The 20,118-nt window shown below is 52.8% G+C and overlaps 1 protein-coding gene across 1 annotated transcript in view; it reads right to left on the bottom strand.

Moving 5' to 3' along the window:
* Positions 1-2,453: 2,453 nt before the first annotated feature.
* Positions 2,454-20,118, bottom strand: part of LOC103266761 (transcription factor 7-like 1) — a 30,109-nt gene continuing 12,444 nt past the window's right edge. The window contains exons 2-9 of the mRNA XM_021715719.1: positions 10,367-10,499; positions 9,167-9,269; positions 8,882-8,965; positions 7,115-7,246; positions 6,162-6,321; positions 5,980-6,087; positions 4,678-4,753; positions 2,454-2,899 (exon numbers count right to left, since the gene is read on the bottom strand). Of these exons, the coding sequence (XP_021571394.1) occupies positions 2,466-2,899; positions 4,678-4,753; positions 5,980-6,087; positions 6,162-6,321; positions 7,115-7,246; positions 8,882-8,965; positions 9,167-9,269; positions 10,367-10,499 (1,230 nt within the window). The 3' untranslated portion in view covers positions 2,454-2,465. The remainder of the gene's footprint in view (positions 2,900-4,677; positions 4,754-5,979; positions 6,088-6,161; positions 6,322-7,114; positions 7,247-8,881; positions 8,966-9,166; positions 9,270-10,366; positions 10,500-20,118) is intronic.

Here is a 20,118-nt window from a genome sequence, read left to right as displayed (position 1 = left end):
AGGTGAGAGGATTGCCTGAGCCTGTGGGTTCGAGACCAACCTGGGCAACTTGGCGAGACTTCATCTCTACAATAAATCAAAAAATAAGTTTGGCAAATCAAAAAATAGGCTTGGTAGCACGAGCCTGTAGTCCCGGCTACTTGGAAGGCAGTGGTGGCTGTGAGTGTGCCACTTCACTCCAGCTGGGCGACAGAGTGAGACTCCAACTCAAAAAGAAAGAAAGAAAAGATAAGCAAACTTGGTGTAGCCTAAGTGTACAGTGTTTCTGAAGTCTACAGTAGCGTAATGTCCCAGGCCTTCACATTCATTCACTCGCTGGCTCACCCAGAGCATCTTCCAGTCCTGCAAGCTCCATTCAGGTGGGGGCCCTATCCCGAGTACCATTTTCGAGTCTTTGAAACCCTATTTTTACTGCTTTTCTATCTTTAAACATACAGACAGCATTGTGTTACAGTTGCCTACAGTATTCAGTAAAGTAACAGCTGGGCAGGGTGAAGCCTTGGAGCAACAGGCTTGACCATAAGCCTAAGTGTGCAGTAGGCCACATGTTCTGGGTTTGTATGCACACACTCTACCATGTCCACACAATGATGAAATCACCGAACGATGCATCTCACAATGTTGCTCAGTTGTTGGGTGAGGCATGACTGTGTATGAAATGTCTACAACTGGCTGGGCTCAGTGACTTTGCCTGTAATCCCAGCACTTTGGGAGGCAAGGTGAGTGGATGGCCTGAGCCCGCGGGTTTGAGACCTACATGGGCAACCTTGCAAGACCTCGTCTCTACAATAAAATAAAAAATTACCCAAGTGTGGTAGTGCACGTCTGTAGTTCCAGCTACTTGGAAGGCTGAGGCGGAAGGATCGCTGGAGCCTAGCAGGTCGAGGCTGCGGTGGCTGGGAGCATGCCACTACACTCCAGTCTGGGCGACAGTGAGACTCCAACTCAAAAAAAAAAAAAAAGAAATGTCTACAGTAGACAAATTCAGACAGAAAGTAGATCAGTGTTTGCCTAGAGCTGGGGGGACAGGGAAATGGAGAGTGACTTTCCAAGAGTACAGGGTTTCTTCTGGGGGTGATGAAAATATTCTAAAATAGTTGGATAGCAGCTTTGAACATACTAAAGCCCCACAAACTGTACACTTGAAGTGGTGAATTTTAATTTGAAATGGGTAAATTATATCTCAATAAAACTGTTACCCAAAAAATTAACTGAGCTGCTAACTACTGTGGAAAGCAAAGGGTGCTCCTCGCATCTGGGTAATTACAAGTCAAATGGGTGTCAGCAGTATAAGCAGAATTGGCTTCCAGGTGGCAGATTAATTCCAATCACCTGTAAAATAAAAAGATTTCCCCTCCCCACCATGTCTCTGCCATCAATACTGACAAGTCTGCGTACACGTGAGATGGGAAGCCAGGCTGCGGTGTTGTGATTGTGTGAGGCATTTATCCTTTTCCAGAAAGTGTCCTTCGGCCTTTGCATGTTTGCCAAAGTCTAACACATGGCTTGGCATGGAAAAGGTGGCTTTGTTCAACAAGAGGACTCAAGAAATACTCAACAAAAGGTCTTGCAACTGCAATTTTATTTTCTTTTGTGAAAATAAACAACTGGGATTTAAACTGCTCCAAAAACCGTAAAAACAAAAAGATATACACACAGAAGAAGCATGTGAGGTGGGGGAGGAGGGATGAGGGTCTTTAGAACTTTGGCAGATTGTGCTGGCACTGACCTAGGTGACAGGACCCAGATCGTGGAGCCTGGTCCTGCCCGCCACCCTGGGGCCGTGAGGGGACATTCTCCACTGGCGAGGAGGGGAGGAACACAGACCTCTACGCCAAGGACGTGGCGGGCACCTCAAGTCTTTTTAAATGTGGGGGAACCACTTCAGAGGATCGGTTTCCCTACCAAAAGCTGGGGGACTGGTGGTGGGTCTGGGCCCGCAGCGGGGGGAGGGGTGCTGGTGGAAGCAAATCAGGCCCGGATGTCTTCTCACATGGTGACGGCCTTAGCCTAGGCAGAGGACAGAGGACGAGGGAACAGAGCCCACCGTGGAGAGCAGATGAGAACTTGGGCGAGGTACAGGAGGTGTCCGGGCCTGGAGCTAGGTGGGGAGGAGTCTTGGGCCAGAGGACACAGCAACGGCAAACATGTGGACCAAGCGTGAGGCTGGGGCAGGCAGGGGCGGAGAGAGGAGGCCGAGAGAGGAGGCCGAGAGGGAGGCTGTTTCTGCCCAGACCACCCACCACAGCACGTGTGGGACCACAGCCCTAGTTCCCGGTTCTCCTTCTTTTAAAGATTTTTTTTTGTTTTGTTTTGTTTTTTAAAAAAGCCTTGAGATTCAGCTACGGGTTACATCTACAAAACGTAAAGTGCTGTTGTTACCAGTCACTTTACAGAACAGTCCAGAGGGGTCAAATATTGACCAATAAAGTTTCCTTTTTATCTTCTGAATCGCCGGGGGCCGCTTAGTGGGCAGACTTGGTGACCAGGGAAAGAGGCTGGGCCTGGAGCACTGGGAGGGCCTGGTGGGTGTGGAGCGCGGCCTGGAAGGATGGGGGAGAGGTCAGCAGGGCCGTGGGCACGGACCCGAGGGGCAGGGGCCGGGACAGGAGGGGAGGCTGGCTGCCCACGTGGCCGGAGGTGCTGGCTACGGCCTTAGCTGACAGGAAGGCCGCCGAGTGGAGAGCCAGCTGGGCCCGGGTCTCTGGCTTGGTGGTGAGGGAGAGGGGCTGGGCTTGCTCCGAGTGGGTGGCGGCAGGGGCGGCGGGGGAGGCCAAGGCCGCGGAGGGGGTGGCGGGGGAGTCCAGCATGCTGCCGTGGGATGAGGCGGGGCTGTCGCAGGGCTTCTCAGGGGGCATGTACTGAACACATGGCTTCTTGCTCTTGGAGGCCAGAACGCCTGGAGGAGAAACACAGACAGAGTGAGTGCCAGCGGCCCTGGGGAGGCAGAGACCGAGCCAATGGCCTGGCTACAGCCATGTGCTTTGGAAGTGCAGGGCTGTAAGCCGGACTCAGTGGCCCAGCCTGCCATCCCAGCGCTTTGGGAGGCCGAGGTGAGTGGAGTGCCTGAGCCTGTGGGTTCGAGACCCGCCTGGGCGACTTGGCGAGACCTCATCTCTACAATGAATCAAAAAATTAGCTGGGTGTGGTAGCGCGCGCCTGTAGTTCCAGCTACTCGGAAGGCTGAGGTAGAAGGATCACCGGAGCCTGGCAGGTCGAGGTTGCAGTGACTGGGAGCGTGCCACTGCACTCTGGCCTGGGTGACAGAGTGAGACTCCAACTCAAAAAAAAGGAAGTACAGGGGTGCTCGTGGTGAGGGCCTGAAACTCCTCTCAAGGCTTTCGAGACCAGGAAGTACACTCAAGAACACCCTCGCAGAGAGGGGGCCGTGCCCAAATGGACCAAGCCCACCCGACGTCTGATGGTGGGGGGGAGCGGCTCAGTCTATTTCCCATCACCCTTCTTCCCCAATTCTCCTCACTTTGGGGATGGAGTGTCGCTCAATCTGCCTATTTGTTTATTTTAAGGGGAGAGAGCAGGATTCATTGAGAGAACAGAAAAGCTCCCACAGCAAGGCATGGTGGGAGGGGACCCAAAGGGGTTACCCCACTCAATTTGCTTTTTTTATTTATTTTGAGTTGGAGTCTCACTCTGTCGCCCAGACTGGAGTGCAGTGGCCGCTCCCGGCCACTGTAGCCTCAACCCGCTGGGCTCCGGCGATCCTTCTGCCTCAGCCTTCCAAGTATCTGGAACTACAGGCACATGCTACCACGTTCTGGTTTTGGATTTATTGTAGAGATAAGGTCTTGCCAAGTTGCCCGGGTGGGGCTCAAACTCGCAGGCTCAGGCAATCCACTCACCTCAGCCTCCAAAGCACTGGGATGACAGGGCTGAGCCACCAAGCCTGGCTTGGCCCAGCTCGGTGGCTCAGCCCTGTCATCCCAGCACTTTGGGAGGCCGAGGCAAGTGGATTATCTGAGTCTGCTGGTTCGAGACCAGCTTGGGCAACTTGGCGAGACCTCGTCTCCACGATAAATCCAAAAATTAGCCAGGTGTGGTAGCACATGCCTGTTGATCCAGCTACTTGGAAGGCTGAGGCAGAAGGATTGCCCGGCGGGTCAATGCTGGGGTGGCCGTGAGCATGCTACTGCACTCCAGCCTGGGCGACCGAGTGAGACTCCCATTCAAAAAAAAAAAAAAAAGATTTAGTTCAGATCTTTGACATCAAGTGGCCCCCAAACCCGAGCAGACCATTTCTTCTGGTGCTCAACCCAAAGAACCAGAGGAAACCCCGATCAATTCCGCTGGATTCACTGAGAGGTCAGTCTCCCACGTGCCGCCCTCCTCAGGGAATTTCAGGGACAATTTCAGCCACGTTCCATCAGCTCCCCTGAACTGAAAAGCACCTAGGCGCTGGAGTCCTGAGATCGAATCCCCCAGCCACCCCTGAAGCAGGGTCACTGGAAAATGCCTGCATGTCTCTGAGCCTCTCAAGCGGCCATTTCCAGAGGGACAGGAAGGAACAACACCCACCCAAATGCATAGAGGCTACCGTGAGGCAGAGGCCCCACGGATGGCAGCTGTTGGAAGCCAGCACTGACCCATCAGCCCAGGCAAGGCACACAGATGGGGGTGGCTGTGATGCGGGAAGGAGAGAGAGGCATCCCCCGGACTCACCCTCTGCCTCCTGGACTTGCTGCTGTGACTGTGTCTGGGACAGCTGCTTTTCTCGTTTCCTCTTCTTCTTCTTACCCTGAAAAATATGGCCAAAGAGGTGAACGGGGAGCGGATCACACCGGCTTGTCGGGAGGAAGACCCCCAGATGGGGGAGGAGACGGGGCACTGCCCGCACTGCTCTCGGTCCCAGTGAGGGAGCCTGGGGGGAACAGCTCAAAGCCATGAAGAGGCAGCAGGCTTCTGTTCTTCCTTCCCCAGACAGACCTCCCCGGAAGGCCTCATCCTTCCACAGCCTTCAGGCCTGCTGTTCTATTTCTCATCCCCAGACAGTGGTTCTCCATCTTTTTTTTTGAGTGGGAGTCCTCCGTCGCCCAGGTTGGAACGCAGTGGCACGCTCACAGCCACCCCAGCGTCGACCTGCTGGGCACCGGTGATCCCTCAAATAGCTGAAACTACGGGCACGCGCTACCACGCCTGGCTAATTTTTGATTAATTGTAGAGACGAGGTCTGGCCAAGGTGCCTGGGTGGGTCTCAAACACCCAGGCTCAGGCAGTCCACTCGCCTCGGCCTCCCAAAGCGCTGGGATGACAGGCTGAGCCACCGAGCCCAGCCTTCTTGATCTTTTTTGTGAGGACGTTCTAGTCTCTTTGAAAATCTGATGTAGCTGTGGATCGTCTTACCAGAAAAAAAGTACAAAAATACATACAAAAATCTGCCTAGTTTCTGGAGGTTTTTTTTTTTTTTAATTTTAATTTTTGAGTCAGGGTCTTGCTCTGTGGTCCAGACTGGAGTGCAGCGGCACGATCATGGCTCACTGCAGCCTCGACCTCCTTTCACTATGTTGCCCGGGCTGGTCTTGAATTCCTGGCCTCAGGCGATCCTCTCACCTTGGCCTCCCACAGGGCTGGGATTACAGGCATGAGCCACTCCGCCAGGCCATTTCCAGAGTTTATAGACATACCTACTGAGGATTATACCTTGACCTCTGAGCCTGGGATTAGAAACCTGGGGTAGAGACGCTCTTATCCCCAGAGCAGGCATTCTGTACTCTGCACTCTGCATCAGAGAATCAAGAGCGGGCTCCACTTCAAACGGGAATGGCCCAAATTGAAGTCCGTCCTCAGGACATCCCGTTGGCCTCCTGAGAACTCAAATGGCTTCTTTGTTTCTAGAGGAACAGGGGCATCTGCCTGACCTCGACAACGGTCCTCTACAAAGGTAGCTGCTTTTCCCCTCCTCCTCCTCTCAAGAGATGCCGCTCCTGGGGTCTGAATGTCCCCCTGCCTAGAGCGGGCACTTACGTAGTTGTCCCGGGCTGACCAGGTTGGGTAGAGCTGGGAGTGAAGCTGCCGCTCCTTCCGGGCCAGCTCGTAATACTTGGCCTGTTCTTCTCGAGACAGGTTGTGCCACTGGAGGAGAGAGGATCAGAGATGACACAGAGCCAGCAAGGCACCCGCGGCCCTAGGCCCAGGCCAGGTCTTACCTTTCTTCCCAGGATCTGGTTGATGGCCGCGCTCTCCTTCAGGGTACACTCGGCCACAACCTTGGCCCTCATCTCCTTCATGTACAACATGAAGGCATTCAGAGGCTTCTTCACGTGTGGTTTCTTTTCTTCCTCCTTCTTCACGGCGACAGGTGATTTCCTGGGAAGGCACATGGCTGCTGGTGAGCCTGCGGCAGGTGCCGTCCGACTCGCCAGCCCTGCCTCTCACCCTGACTGCTGGCGGGCTGCTCCTGGAGAGGACACGGACTGCTTGGATGCTAATTCAAGCGGCCCCTGGCTGCTCCCAGCACCTGAGCATCTCCCTCAAGTGGTTCCCCATCTCCGAACGACATCAAAGCCATGTGCGTGGAGAACCTGCTGTCTGATTTCCGGAGAGAAGACAGAGGGAGTGGGGATTGCTGAGACGAGCTTTCCCTCGAGCACAGGCACTGGCCACAGGGACGGCAAGCAGGGTAGGTCACTCCGGGCAGAAACAAGGAGGGTAACCCAGGCCGCAGAGCATGACTTCGGCTTCCTGCTGTCTCTATGGCAAGTGGACAAGGCAGGACTCCAGTGCTGGTCTCAGCTCGGTACCTGTCCACCCTATGTCCTTGAGAAAATGCTTTCTCCTATCTGGGCCTCACATGTCATGTGTATTATGGGGGGAGAAGGGGGAAGCTAAAAGCTTTCTCTGGTTCTCTTCCAGCCTCTAAGGCCTGATTATAAGACTCTGTTTAATGTGGGCGACGATGACAACACCCTGGAAAGGATGGGGACAGGTCAGAGGGAGCAGATCCCAAGGTAGAAGGCCTGGCAGCTTCTAGGCTGTGGATCGTCTGTCAAGTGACACCGGGTGAGAAAAAGAAACACCATTTGCTTTGCGGCCCAGAGACTGGCCACCTCCCGCCCCCTTAACCGCACCCCACCCCCCATCCCGGCTGCCGCCTACTTACGCGCTCACCGCGGGGCTCAGGCTGGGGGGCGCTGGTTCCTGCTTGACGATGGGGGAGACGATGGCGGGGTGGGGGATCCCTGAGGTGGGCAGGCCGGGATGGGCAGGAGCTACCATGTGAGGCGAGAACCGGCTGGAGACCAGGCTGTGTACCAGGGGAAAGAGGTGAGGGGGAGGGATTCGGCTGAATACCCATCACCCAGCAGAGGACATGCCCTCGGGGACATGGAATCTGAGAAAGGTAAGGCCATCTGTTGTCTTCTAGGAGGTCGGGCTTGGGAGGTACCGCGACTCTTCTCTCCCCCACAAATGCAGAAAACACTGAGGAGGAGTGAGGTCAGAGGCCACGGTCCACAGGGACACGAGCTCATTCTGGGGTGGCATGTCCCCGAGACAGAGCGCCCCGCTCACAGCCTCCTCCCCTGACATCACCTCAGGAGACACTGATCATCTCCCTAACTTACAATGGTGCAAAGATGACATGAGTGCATCACACCCCCGACTCGGGTGTGGCACGTCCAGATAAGCTAAGAGTAAGTCGGGTAAAACGTGTTTTTGACTTACGTCATTTTCAACTTACAATGGGTTTATCTACAAGGGGAGGGGACCCCAAAAAACAGGAATTATCTTCTAGAGGGTAGGCCCCTTGTGGTATACTTGGAATTTTTCCTCTGGATTAAATGGTCCAACCACATTTTTATCTGGAAGTTTTGAGACGGGTGCGTCACGATTTGCAGAAGAAACGTCCGAGTCGTGGCAAACAGGTGACTGGTTCTTCTACCAAGACAACACACCTGCTCACACCGCACAGAGTGTACAGCAGTGTTTTTTTTTTTTGAATCAGTCTCACTCTGTCACCCAGGCTGGAGTGCAGTGGCACGCTCACGGCCACTGCAGCCCCGACCAGCTGGGCTTAGGTGATCCTTCCATCTCAGCCTTCCAAATAGTTGAAACCACAGGCGTGGGCCACCATACTCAGCTAATTTTACGATTTACTGTAGAGACGAGGTCTCACCATGTTGCTCAGGCTGGTCTCAAACCCCCGGGCTCAGTTAATCCTCTCGCTTCCACCCTGCAAAGTGCTGGGATGACAGGCATGGGCCACCGTGACCGGCTGTTCAGCACTTTTGGACCAAAATCGGCATGCCCTTGTGGCCCAACCCCGCATTCACCTGACTTGGCCCTGAGAGACTTTTCTGTTTCCCTGGAAGAAAAGTCCTCAAAGGGAAACATTTGCTGATGTGGAAGAGGCAAAACAAAAAACAGCAGAAGCACTAAAAGGCATCAAAATTGACGAGTTCAAACACTGTTTTGAGCAGTGGAAAAGCATCCCGATAGGTGTACTGCACCAAACAAGAGTACTTCGAAGATGACTAAAGTTTAACTATGTGACAATAAATACATGATTTTTCATGAGTAAGTTCCGTTATCTTGGGTCCCCTTGCACACAATTGCGTCCTAAATCGAGGCGTGTCTCTGCTCAAAATGCTTCTGCAGCACAGAGCCCCTGGCAAAGCAGAGTGCCAGGGCTCGGAAATTCTTCTCTTCTTCTCTTCTTCTCTTCTTCTCTTAGAGAACAGGGAGAGTGACTACGTGGTCTCCACTCTGACCTGGGGCGCGAGAAGGTGCCTTAGGTGGAGTGAGGGGGAGGAAGGGCGAGTCCATGCCGTCTCCTTAACTGCCAAGGAAGACTGTTTCCTGGCCAGAAACGCCATGGCCACCTGCAGACGCACCCCCTGCCCAGATGCCTCCCCCGCCCTGCACTCACCTGGACATCGAGGCGTTCATGGCGAGGGCAGGGTAAGGGTGCCGGAAGCCACCAGGAGGGAGGGAGTACATGGGCTGTCCTTGCCTGTGAGGGCCAGGAGCAGGGAGGGCTGGTCAGCATGCTGGGAGGGCGCACGGGAGGGAGGGAGGGAGGCGTGCTGGGAGGCAAGGACAAGAAGTAAGGGGCGGGAAGGGCAAAGGAAGGCCGTCTGGGTCATCCCCGAGGGACTCGGCAGGCAGAGCTGGGCACAGGGGGACCACGGGAGGAGGCTGCGGGTTTCCTTACTGTGGGACGAGCCAGCCGAGGGGGTGGGGGATTTGTCCGACGGCTCCAGGAGACAGCGGGTAATATGGCGACAGCTCGGACGGGTGAGGGGGCCGGGGGATTCCTGCTTCCAAAGAGAGATGTGTCAGACTGCTTCCTACCCTGCCTCGGCACCTTAAAGAACAGTGCGTGGGCGCATCCTCGCCGTGTCCCCAGTGCTCTGCTTGTCTCATCATCCTTGCCTGTCACCTCCTGGCAGCTCTGGGAGGCAAGACTAGTATTTCCTCTCCAGTCGCATGGATCCCCTCTGTGGGGAGGACACCTCCGGCCGTCTGTCACACAAGAGTTGGCACCTCGTCAGAGGGGGACGGGAACATGGACTCCCCAGTCACCTGTCAACTGACTGTAGAAGACCGGCCTCCCTCACAAAGAAAGACATTTTGGGTCTCCATTGCACATCTGTCCCCTCTGTCATCTGTGACTCGTCACGACTGTTCATTCTCCCGTGGAAACTCTCAGAGTGCTATGAAGACGGCGGTCCTGGAACGGACAGGACTGGTGACAAGTAAAGAAAAAGCCAGCTCGGTCCCACTGTTCCACGGCTCTGCTTATAAGTCTGGTGAGACAGATCCCACTATTTGAAAAAGGTCTCGATTCAGGGAGGCACAGCCTGCAGATGGCCCAGATTATTTTTTTTAAAGAGACTCTGCTGCCCAGACTGGAGTGCAGTGGTTAGATTATGGCTCACTGTAGCCTCAAACTCCTGGGCTCCAGCAATCCTCCCGCCCTGGCCTCCCAAGTAGCTGGGACTACAGACATGCACCACCATGCCCAGCTAACTTTTCCATTTTTGTAGAGATGGGTAACCACTATGTGGCCCAGGCTGATCTTGAACTCCTGGCCTCCAGCGATCCTCCTGCCTCAACATTCCAAAGTGCTGAGATTACAGGCGTGAGCCACCACACCTGCCCTGGGTGAGACGTTGACAGAGCCAACCCAGTGATGGTGAGGAGCCAGGCCCCGCATTTCACCTCATTCAGTTCCTTTGGTCCTCACAGCGACCCCGGGGGGCAGAAGACAGAAGGAGGCACGGCTCAGTTAGCAGGGAAGAGATGGAGGTGTGACTCGAACCTCAGTCCGCCTGGTTACAGGGCTGTTCTGTTCCCCTGAGAGAAGCCTGCCCACCCTGCAGGAGCACTGCCTGCATGGCGGATGACTTACCTGTCTTTGGATCGATCTCCGGGGACAGGTGTGCGGGCGGGGAGCCAGGGGAAAAGTGGTCATTGCTGTAGGTGATGAGGGGCGTCAATGGATGCATGTGGTGAGGATGCTGAACCACGGGAACTTTATTAGACTGAAAAGCAGAGAGAGAAAGGACTGGCAATGGTTGCCCAGGAGACGGAGAGTAAAACCACCTGCGATTCACTGAGCTGAACACCCGTGTCTGGACACAGACTGTTTCCGCCATTACTGGCTTCTTTCTACCCGCCTTCAGGTGTGGCCTCTGGCTGTGGCGGGGTGTAAAGGATATATGCATATTCCCAGAAATGAGTCATGGGATATGGGTGACCAAGCAAAGCTGAAAACAATGTAGTGGTCACACTTAGTCTCTGTGCAACTGTAAACAACCTATGGGAATACAAATGATTCACTTGATTATTTTGATGATAAAACGGCTGGCCATACTGCCCCAAGGAGTGGATTCTTCACCAACCTGCTGCCATCGCCACCTCCTGTAAGCTTTTTTCTTTTTTTTTTAAGAGTTGGAGTCTCACTCTGTTGCCCAGACTGGAGTGCAGTGGCACACTACCAGGCACCACAGCCTCGACCTGCTGGGCTCCAGGGATCCTTCTGCCTCAGCCTCCCAAGTAGCTGGAACTACAGGTGTGCACTACCACGCTCGGCTAATTTTTTGACTGTAGAGATGAGGTCTCACCAAGTTGCCCAGGTGGGTCTTGAACCCACAGGCTCAGGCAATCCACTCACCTTGGCCTCCCAAAGTGCTGGGATGACAAGCTGAGCCCCTGGGACCAGCTGGGTTCTTGTAAGCTTTAATAAACCCATGTCTCTCCCTGCTGGATCTCTGAGTGACTTCTATGGAAGAGGCAAACATGACACGCGAGCCCTCTCAGATTCAGGGTCACCGCGTTACAACGAGCCAGACTTTTTCCACGTGACATCCCTCATGTCTGCAAGAGATGGTGGCAGCGTCCACGGCAGAGAAGGAAATGGCAGAACTGGAGAAGAACTGCATGCATCCCCGACACACCTTCTCCAAGACACCCCTTCCACTCCCTTCATGTCTGCTATGTGCTGTGATACGCGACGGCTGCCGGGTGACAACCTGCGCGGTCATTGCAGTGAATCGGAAAAGGTGCAACACACGCTTTCCGGATAAATTTCTTAGAAACAGCAGCTCTTTGGGCCAAGTCTGAGGCTGGGAACAGGTGGGGCAATGACAATGACAGAGCACAGACTCCACAAGCCCCTTCTCCCACCTCTTGGGGTGCCTGTTTGGTGCTCATAACGCAAACCCCCGTGTGCACCAGAATCGAGGAGTGGGGACGGACGGATCGTCTCCATCAGACCTCGCGCGACCACGTGTCACATCCAGGTGCTACAGACACAACCCAAAAGCACTTCAAACACTTCTCTCCGGAGCACTTTACCCTCCGGGCCTAACTCCCACGTGTGTGGATAACCACATGGCAGGAGTACCATTATTTAACATAGATGTAGAGAAAGAGAGAACCCTGGCACATCCTGGACGGATCCTCGGACTTCACAGATGTTGAGACAGGACAAACCTGTGTGTGCTACAATCGGTGAGCTGAATTAACATCTTACTTGTCTTCACTGAACCTCAACCGTATGACTCTTTATTATAAAAAGGAGCTACGCTGTATTGAGTGTCCATGCTACCAGCATAGTGTTTGGCGTATTGGCTTGTCGTCATAACCTGGCAAAGCTACAACTAGCCCTGTTTTAGAGATGAGGAAACTGAGCTCTGAAATACCAACTGTCGTAGCCTAGGACACGCTGCTAGCGGACGGCAGTGCTGGGTCCTATCAGCTATCTTGCCTCTAACAAAGAGTGTTCTCTCTCCTACAGCTTGCCTCCCCGAGGGCCTCCTCAAAACACATCTGTCAGAAAGGACAGACATCCTTCAATGAGGTGCGTTTCAAGTGAGAAGAGTTTTGTCTAAAAAAGAGATGTGTACGAAAGATGACTTTGGCGGCAGCCCGAGGGCCAGAACTGCAAATGGCTGTCTTCCCACGTGAACTTTTCAGTTCACAGACTCCATGAGCCCTTTCTTCCGTGTCTCAAGGTACCTGTTTGCTGCTCATAACGCGAACCCCAATCTGTATGTTTTTTCCCAAGGTGTTCTTGTGCTGGCCACCGTCTTACTCCATTTTCAGTGGGCTAAACGGAGGGAGGTGGCTGGGCTCCACTGGTGGAACTGCACTTCCCTGAGAACAATGTCCCATCAACTCGGTCAGTGGCTCACTGGATGTTGCTCAAAGAACATTTTCTTTTTTGGAGTCGGTGTCTCACTCTGTCACCCAGGCTGGAGTGCAGTGGCATGCTAACAGCCACCGCAGCCTCAAAGTGCCGTTCTCAGGTGACCCGCTTCAGCCTTCCAAGTAATTAGAACTGCAGGCATGCGTCACCACTCCCAGTTAATTTTTCTTGATTTATTGTAGAGACAAGATCTTGCCAAGTTGCCCGGGCTGGTCTCGAACTCCTGGGCTCAGGCAATCCTTTCGCCTCCAGCTCTCAAAGTGCTGGGATTACAGGCGTGAGCCACCATGCCCGGCTGCACAATGGATTTTAAAATGATTTTCCTCTCACTTTGGGAGGCCAAAGCAGGAGGATTGCTTGAGCCCAGGAGTTTGAGACCAGCCTGGGCACCATAGGGAGACCCCGTCACTACAAAGAATCAAAAAAATTAACTGGGTGTGGTAGCACGCACTTGTAGTCCCAGCTGGGACTGAGAGGCTGAGGCAGAAGGATCACCTGAGCCCAGTAGGTTGAGGCTGTGGTGAGCTGTGGCCGTGCCACTGCACTCTAGCCTGGGTGACGGAGTGAGGCCCCAACTAAAAAAAAATTTTTTCCCTTCTTACCGTTTTTACCTGTTCACTTTTTAAAAAAATTTAAACTATTTTTCCATATTCATGAACATATAGCACAAATAAAAACAGAACATTATCTTAAGAATAAGGATGCAGGCCGGGCCCAGTGGCAGAGCCTGTAATCCCAGCACTTTGGGAGGCCGAGGCAAGTGGATTGCCTGTGCCATGGGTTCAAGACCAGCCCAGGCAACTTGGTGAGACCTCGTCTATACAATAAATCAAGAAAAATTAGCCGGGCATGGTGGCGCATGCCTGTAGTTCCAGCTACTTGGAAGGCTGAGGTAGAAGGATCTCCTGAGCCCAGCAGGTCAAGGCTGGCCGTGAGCATGCCACTGCACTCCAGCCTGGGTGACTGTGTGAGATTCTGATTCAAAAAAAGGAATAAGGATGCATTGGTGTTTCCTGGAAAGTAACTTTGTGTAAAAGATCGTTTTTAGTATTATAAATGCAAGAGAGTTACTACAAGATGAAAATAATCACAATTAAAAAAAAATACATAAACTATGATTTAAAAAAAAAGATGAACTAGAAGCACACAAAAATGGAAGTGGTAGTTAAGTACTACTTTGAAAATATACTATGAACTGGGCACAATGGCTCGCGCCTAGAACCCCAGCACTTTGGGAAGTGGTGGTGAGAGGCCTGCCTGAGCCCAGGCCAGGGGTCTGAGACCAGCCTGGGCAACTCGGCGAGACACTGTCTGTACGATTAAAACAAAAAAGAAGGAAATAATTAGCTGGGCATGGTGGTGCACACTTGTAGCCTCAGCTACTTGGTGAGCTGTGAGCATGCCACTGAACTCCAGCCTGGGAGACGGAAGTGAGACTGTGACTCCCCCCTCCCCAAAACAGTACTATGACTAATGCAAACTTTTTTTTTTGAGCTGAAGTCTCACTCTGTCACCTAGGCTGGAGTACAGCTGAACGCTCATGGCCACCGCAGCCTTGACCTGCTGGGCTCAGGCGATCCTTCCACCTCAGCCTTCCAAGTAGCCAGAACTACATGCGTGTGCCACCATACCTGGCTAATTTTTTAATTTACTGTAGAGATGAGGTCTCACCAAGTTGCCCAGGATGGTCTGGAACCTGTGGGCTCAGGCAATCATCTCACCTCGGCCTCCCAAAGTGCTGTAATTATAGGCGTGAGCCACCGTGCCCAGCCTGACTAACACAAACTTTCTAAGAAAGGCAAGATCACACCTATGACAAAGCATTTAGAAAAGCACACTATCCTGTTGTCATTTTGGTTATACCTCCTTTCATTCAGACGTTCTGCATGTCAGCCTTTCACTGACATCACTTACTGACACCCAAGAGAGCTAAGATTACTACTGCCCACGTGGTGCGGTTTGCGAGCGCACAGCAGGGTGTGAGTTGTATTTGAAAGTCTAGGCACCATCACCTAAGTGTGCCGAGCTGTTACCATCCCCCACCAGGTGGCATCATTGTCCAGAAAATGAACCGGGAGGGAGGCAGGCCTTGTACCTGGCCTCTGGGGTGGGGGAGAAAGGCTCGACCTTTGAAGCCCACCAGAGGGAAGGCTCTCCTCAGAGGCCACCAGCCATGGGAGTCCCTGCCGTCTTGGTCCCCAGGGCAGGCTGGCCACAGCACACACCCAGGCCAGGGATCAGGAGCGCAGGGAAGCAATGCACACCCGCCAGTGGGTGACCCCAGCACCAATGCCCCACCACACGAAGGCACAGGGCAGGGTCGGCCTGACAGTCGAATCCTAATGAGTCCGAAGAGCATCTCAGAGTCACCTCGGACCTAAATCCTTCCAGCAAATCGGGGGACCCAGATTCCTTCCTGGCCCAGGTGTTCTTGTCCACTTCAGTTCATTTCTAGACAGGTCCGAGCCAACGCCCGTCTTTAGACGCCTGGCTCCCTAGGAGGCAAAGTGTCCTCCCACGCTTGAGAACTGACTTTCAGGCTCAAGGAAGTCCCTGCACAGCCATCCCCGGAAAGCCCACCTGCCTCTCCTCCAGCTGCCTCTACTGGTCACTCATTATTCGAGGCCCTCACAAAGGCAGCTGACTCCTATTGTTCGCTTGTTCTTCTCTCTCTCTTTTTTGAGTTGGAATCTCACTCTGTTGCCCAGGATAGAGTGCAGACCTGCTTGTGGCCACTGCAGCCTCGACCTGCTGGGCTCAGATGATCCCTCCACCTCAGCCTTCCAAGTAGCTGGAACCATGGGCATGTGCCTCCATGCCCGGCTGACTTTTTGATTTATTGTAGAGATGAGGTCTTGCCATGTTGCTCAGGTCAGTCTCGAACCTCTGGGCTCAGGTAATCCTCTTGCCTCCACCTCCCAAAGTGCTGGAATAACAGGTGTGAGCCACCAAGCTCAGCTCTCTTTTTTTTTTGAGTCGGATTCTCACTCTGTTGCCCAGACTGGAGTGCAGTGGCGTGCTCCCGGCCACTGCAGCCTCGACCTGCTGGGCTCCGGCGATCCTTCCGCTTCAACCTTCCAAGTAGCTGGAACTACAGGCGCGTCCTACCACGCCCGGCTAATTTTTTGATTTATTGTAGAGATGAGGTCTCGCCAAGTTGCCCAGGCAGGTCTCGAACCTGTGGGCTCAGGCAATCCACTCACTTCAGCCTCCCAAGGCGTGGGATTACAGTCTGAGCCGAGCCGGCCCATGCTCAGCTCTCTTTCGTTCTTGGCCCTAATTTCAGAGATCAGATGCACAAGGGCAGGCAAAGATGAGCTTTAACTTTCATCGTCACCACAAAAAATCCAGACTTGCCAACAGACTGCCCCGCTGAAATGCTGAATTGCTAACTGAACCTGATTTTATATATTTGGGAAATTGGTTCTATTCACACTTGATTGTCGGTTTACAGCCTTCTCTTCTAGTAGCCAAAACTACTTTATCTAAAAGCAGGGTTGGGAGGAAAGGGAATTGTTCCCAATACACCAGTCCCTCCACAGCGATGCAAATCCCCACCCGTGGGGACAGGATTAGGAATGGTCTCAGAATCCCCGAGTGGATTTTCCCCACAGGGGTCTCTGCCAGACTGCTCAGCTGAGGAATGGAGATCTCCAGGGATATCTTGGATCCAGCTGCCAAGATTCAGCATTACTTTGAGTCTTACACATCTAGGCCAGATGAAACCGCCCGATCACGGAGAAGGGTTGGTCTTGGCATGTTCTTTCATTGCTTGTGCTCTGATTAGTACCCATCTAAGTTTGACGCAGGCATCTGTCCAAGCTCCATGTACGTTTCCTGGAGGGTTATTTTAGTTAAAAGGAAGTCACCTGTAAATCCACTTCGCGGAGCTCAGAGTGAGCACACTGAAAACCACACACACTGGCGCACCGCTTACATGAGCATTCCCTCGACCAATGAGAGCCTAGCCGGTCTGGATGGGGGTGGCCTGACCCGGAGTCTTCTTTTACATCCCCTACACCCATTTCTGGATTCCTCACCATTTTCTGGCCACCGTCTCTTAAATTACCCTGACGCCCTTTTAAAAAATTGGTAAAATATTCTCGAAGGAGCTGGCTGGTGAGGAAAAGAAATCTGAAGGGTTTATATACAACAGAAGCAGGGACCGACAAGAATTTGGTTAAGCTGAAAAGGAAATAAAGCCAGGCTCGGTGGCTCAGCCTGTAATCCCACGCTTTGGGAGGCCGAGGTGAGTGTATGTATTGCCTGAGCCCGCAGGCTTGAGACCCACCTGGGCAACTTGGCGAGACCTCATCTCTACAATAAATAAAAAAATGAGCCGGACGTGGTAGTGCACGCCTGTAGTTCCAGCTACTTGGAAGGCTGAGACAGAAGGATCACAGGAGCCCAGCAGGTCGAGGCTGCGGTGGCCGGGAGCGGCCACTGCACTCCAGTCTGGGCGACAGAGTGAGACTCCAACTCAAAAAAAAGAAAAAAAGAAAAGGAAATAAATCACCCTCTGTATACATACACACACACACCCTATTCGAAAACACCACAGGCAGAATGTGAGTTTGCGGCAGACTCTGCCATTCTGTGCCATCAAGGAAAGAAAATCTGGACACGTCTGGACATGTCCCCTCTACGGAGTTCTCTACTGAGAGAAAGCACAACTTCACATTTGTAACATTTTACTGGGTAAATATTTGTGGGCTCGACATAGCACCGAGTCAGACAAAGCTCCCAGAGATGAAAGGACCCGCGTCTTGGGTGCCATTGACTTAACTGTTGAAGGACCCGACCCTGCAGAAAATATGAACCCTGGCAATAAGTGAGCACATGTACTTTTGTACCTACTATGTGCTGGCACCGTTCTAGGTCTCAAGGCAGTAGAGGGTCTTGCCTATCTAGGCCAAAATGCCTGTCCTCATGAGACTCATGTTCTAGTAAGGGCAACAGACAATAAACAAGATAAATGAGAGCTGGCAGAGAATAAAAATCTACAGATAAGATACATCCCTACATTTTAACAAAATATTAAACCGTGAAAGAGAAACACGAAGAGAAAGCAGGTAAGGAATAGGAAAGGGCAGAGGGTTCTGCAGGGTGTCCCAAAGGACGGCCAGACACATCCTCAGAGAGACATGGCATCCAGAGTCATTTTCAACATGACTGCGCAAAGGGGTAGCAGGGAGGCAGATGGTGGGGAAGGAGCGTTTGGCAGGTGCAGTGTGCCGGGCTGGGTGAGGACCCCAGGGAGGCGGTGGCTGGAGCAGAGGAGGAGGAGGAGGAGGAGATGAGGGTCTGTACTGTTGTGATGGCAGGAACCAGCTCGATGGGGGCGGCTGGTGCCAGCCGCGGGCTACGAGAGCCATCAAGACAGATGAGGACTGTCTGCAGGGAAAATGCTCAGAGAACTGGAATGTGCCTGCAGGTCCTCCTGACCAGTGACTGGCTTCCCAGGTCTTCCAAGTCTTTGGCGACCTGGGAATTCCTGGGAAAGACTTTTCCTTCCCAAGACTCTCCCTTTCCCATAGTTCACTGGCTTTAACAGTGGCAACAGGAAATTTCCAAGTTGTCTTTGTTTTATGTTCCTTTGGCATTTGCCCTTTTCTCCTTGACATGGGTGGCTGCAGAAAAACACTTTTTTTGAGTCGGAGTCTCACTCTGTCGCCCAGGCTGGAGGGCAGTGGCCGCTCCCGGCCACCGCAGCCTCGACCTGCTGGGCTCAGGTGATCCTTCTGCCTCAGCCTTCCAAGTAGCCAGAACTACAGGTGCACGCTACCACACCCGGCTAATTTTTTTATGTATTGTAGAGATGAGGTCTCGCCAAGTTGCCCAGGCTGGTCTCGAACCTCTGAGCTCAGACAATCCTCTCACCCCAGCCTCCCAAAGTGCTGGGATTACAGGCGTAAGCCACTGCGCCTGGCCTTTCATTTAGTTTTATAGAATGCAGGGGCACGCTTTTGATCCCTGCATTCACAATTTTGTTTATAAAGCCCTTTTTAACCAATCTCTCTCTCGAGTCAGGGTCTCACTCTGTCACCCAGGCAGGAGTGCAGTGGCATGACCACAGCTCACTGCAGCCTCGATTCCAGGGCCCAGTGAAGTCTTTCTGCCTCAGGCTCCTGAACAGCTGGGACTACAGGTGTGCGCCACCATACCTTGCTAATTTTTTGAGTTTTTGTAGAGGTGAGGACTCGAACTCCTGGGCTCGGCAATCCTCCCGCCTTGACCTCATTTAAGTTTCTGCTGCTTTTTATGCATTTACTTGGGTGTCTCTTTAGGAACAGTATTTATACAGTGGTTTGTCATTTCCCTTCTCTGTGCCTACCCCCACAGCTTGCCCAGCTGTGCTATCAATGGCACGAGTCTGATTTGCTGCCACCTCAACTCTGGTCTACACAAAGATTAACGACATGGGTAAGAACTCAAAGATGCCAAAGCTCGACCGCACAAATGACACAGACAGGAAATCACCACTGCCTGCAAAAGTGAGTGGGTGAAACTGGGTGAGAAACAGGACATTTGCATGACTCTGAGGCCTCTCTCTATTAAGAGCAAAGGGAAGAACAGTTCCTTTACAGTGGAAACATTTGGTGGACGCCACCTCAACTGGACAACGGAAGCGAACATTCCCAATCCTGAAACAAGCAGACGCCGTGGACCTCTTCCTGAGAGGACGCCCTGGGATGGACGGACATGAATGTCGTGGTGGTCCTGCCAAAAAAGTACAACCTGAACATAACGGCAAGGAAACACCAGGCAGACCCCAAGCCAGGGCCACTCAACAACACAGCTGGCCCGCACCTCCCCCAAAATGGGAAGGCCTGGAAAGACAGAAGGCACAGGGACTCTGCCAGATTCGAGGGGACTAAAGAGACGTGACAGCTAAGTGCAACACATGGTGCTGGATCGAACCCCAGACCGGGAAAAAGCCACGGTGACCAAGGATGTTACTGGGACACTGGCCAAAATGGGAGCCTATAATGTAGGTTAAATAACATGAAATGTTAATGTTATGTTCTTAATTTCAATAACTGCATTGTGATTATTATTATTATGGGTTTTAGAGACACGGGCTTGCTCTGTCACCCAAGTTGGAGTGCAGTGGTACGATGATAACTCAATGCAACCTTGAATTCTTGGGCTCAAGCAATCCTCTTGAGTAGCTAGGACTACAGGCGCACGCCAACACGCCCGGCTAAGTTTTTAATAATTTTGCACAGGTGAAACCTTGCTATGTGACCCAGGCTGGTCTCAAACTCCAGGCCTCAAGTGGTCCTCCTGACTTTGGCTTCCCAAAGGGCTGAACAAATGCCTTCTTCTCAGGAAAAGGATAAAGGGTCACAGTGTCTCCAAATTACTCTCAAACTTCTTTTTTTGAGTCGGAGTCTCATTCTGTCACCCAGACTGGAGTGCAGCGGCTGCTCCCGGCCACCGCAGCCTCG

The sequence above is a fragment of the Carlito syrichta genome, unplaced genomic scaffold, assembly GCF_000164805.1.
Source record: "Carlito syrichta isolate Samal-C Ts95f unplaced genomic scaffold, Tarsius_syrichta-2.0.1 Scaffold307327, whole genome shotgun sequence".
NCBI lineage: Eukaryota > Metazoa > Chordata > Mammalia > Primates > Tarsiidae > Carlito > Carlito syrichta.
The sequence above is the reverse complement of the archived record's forward strand: the minus strand, read 5'-3'. Positions and strand labels throughout refer to the sequence as shown.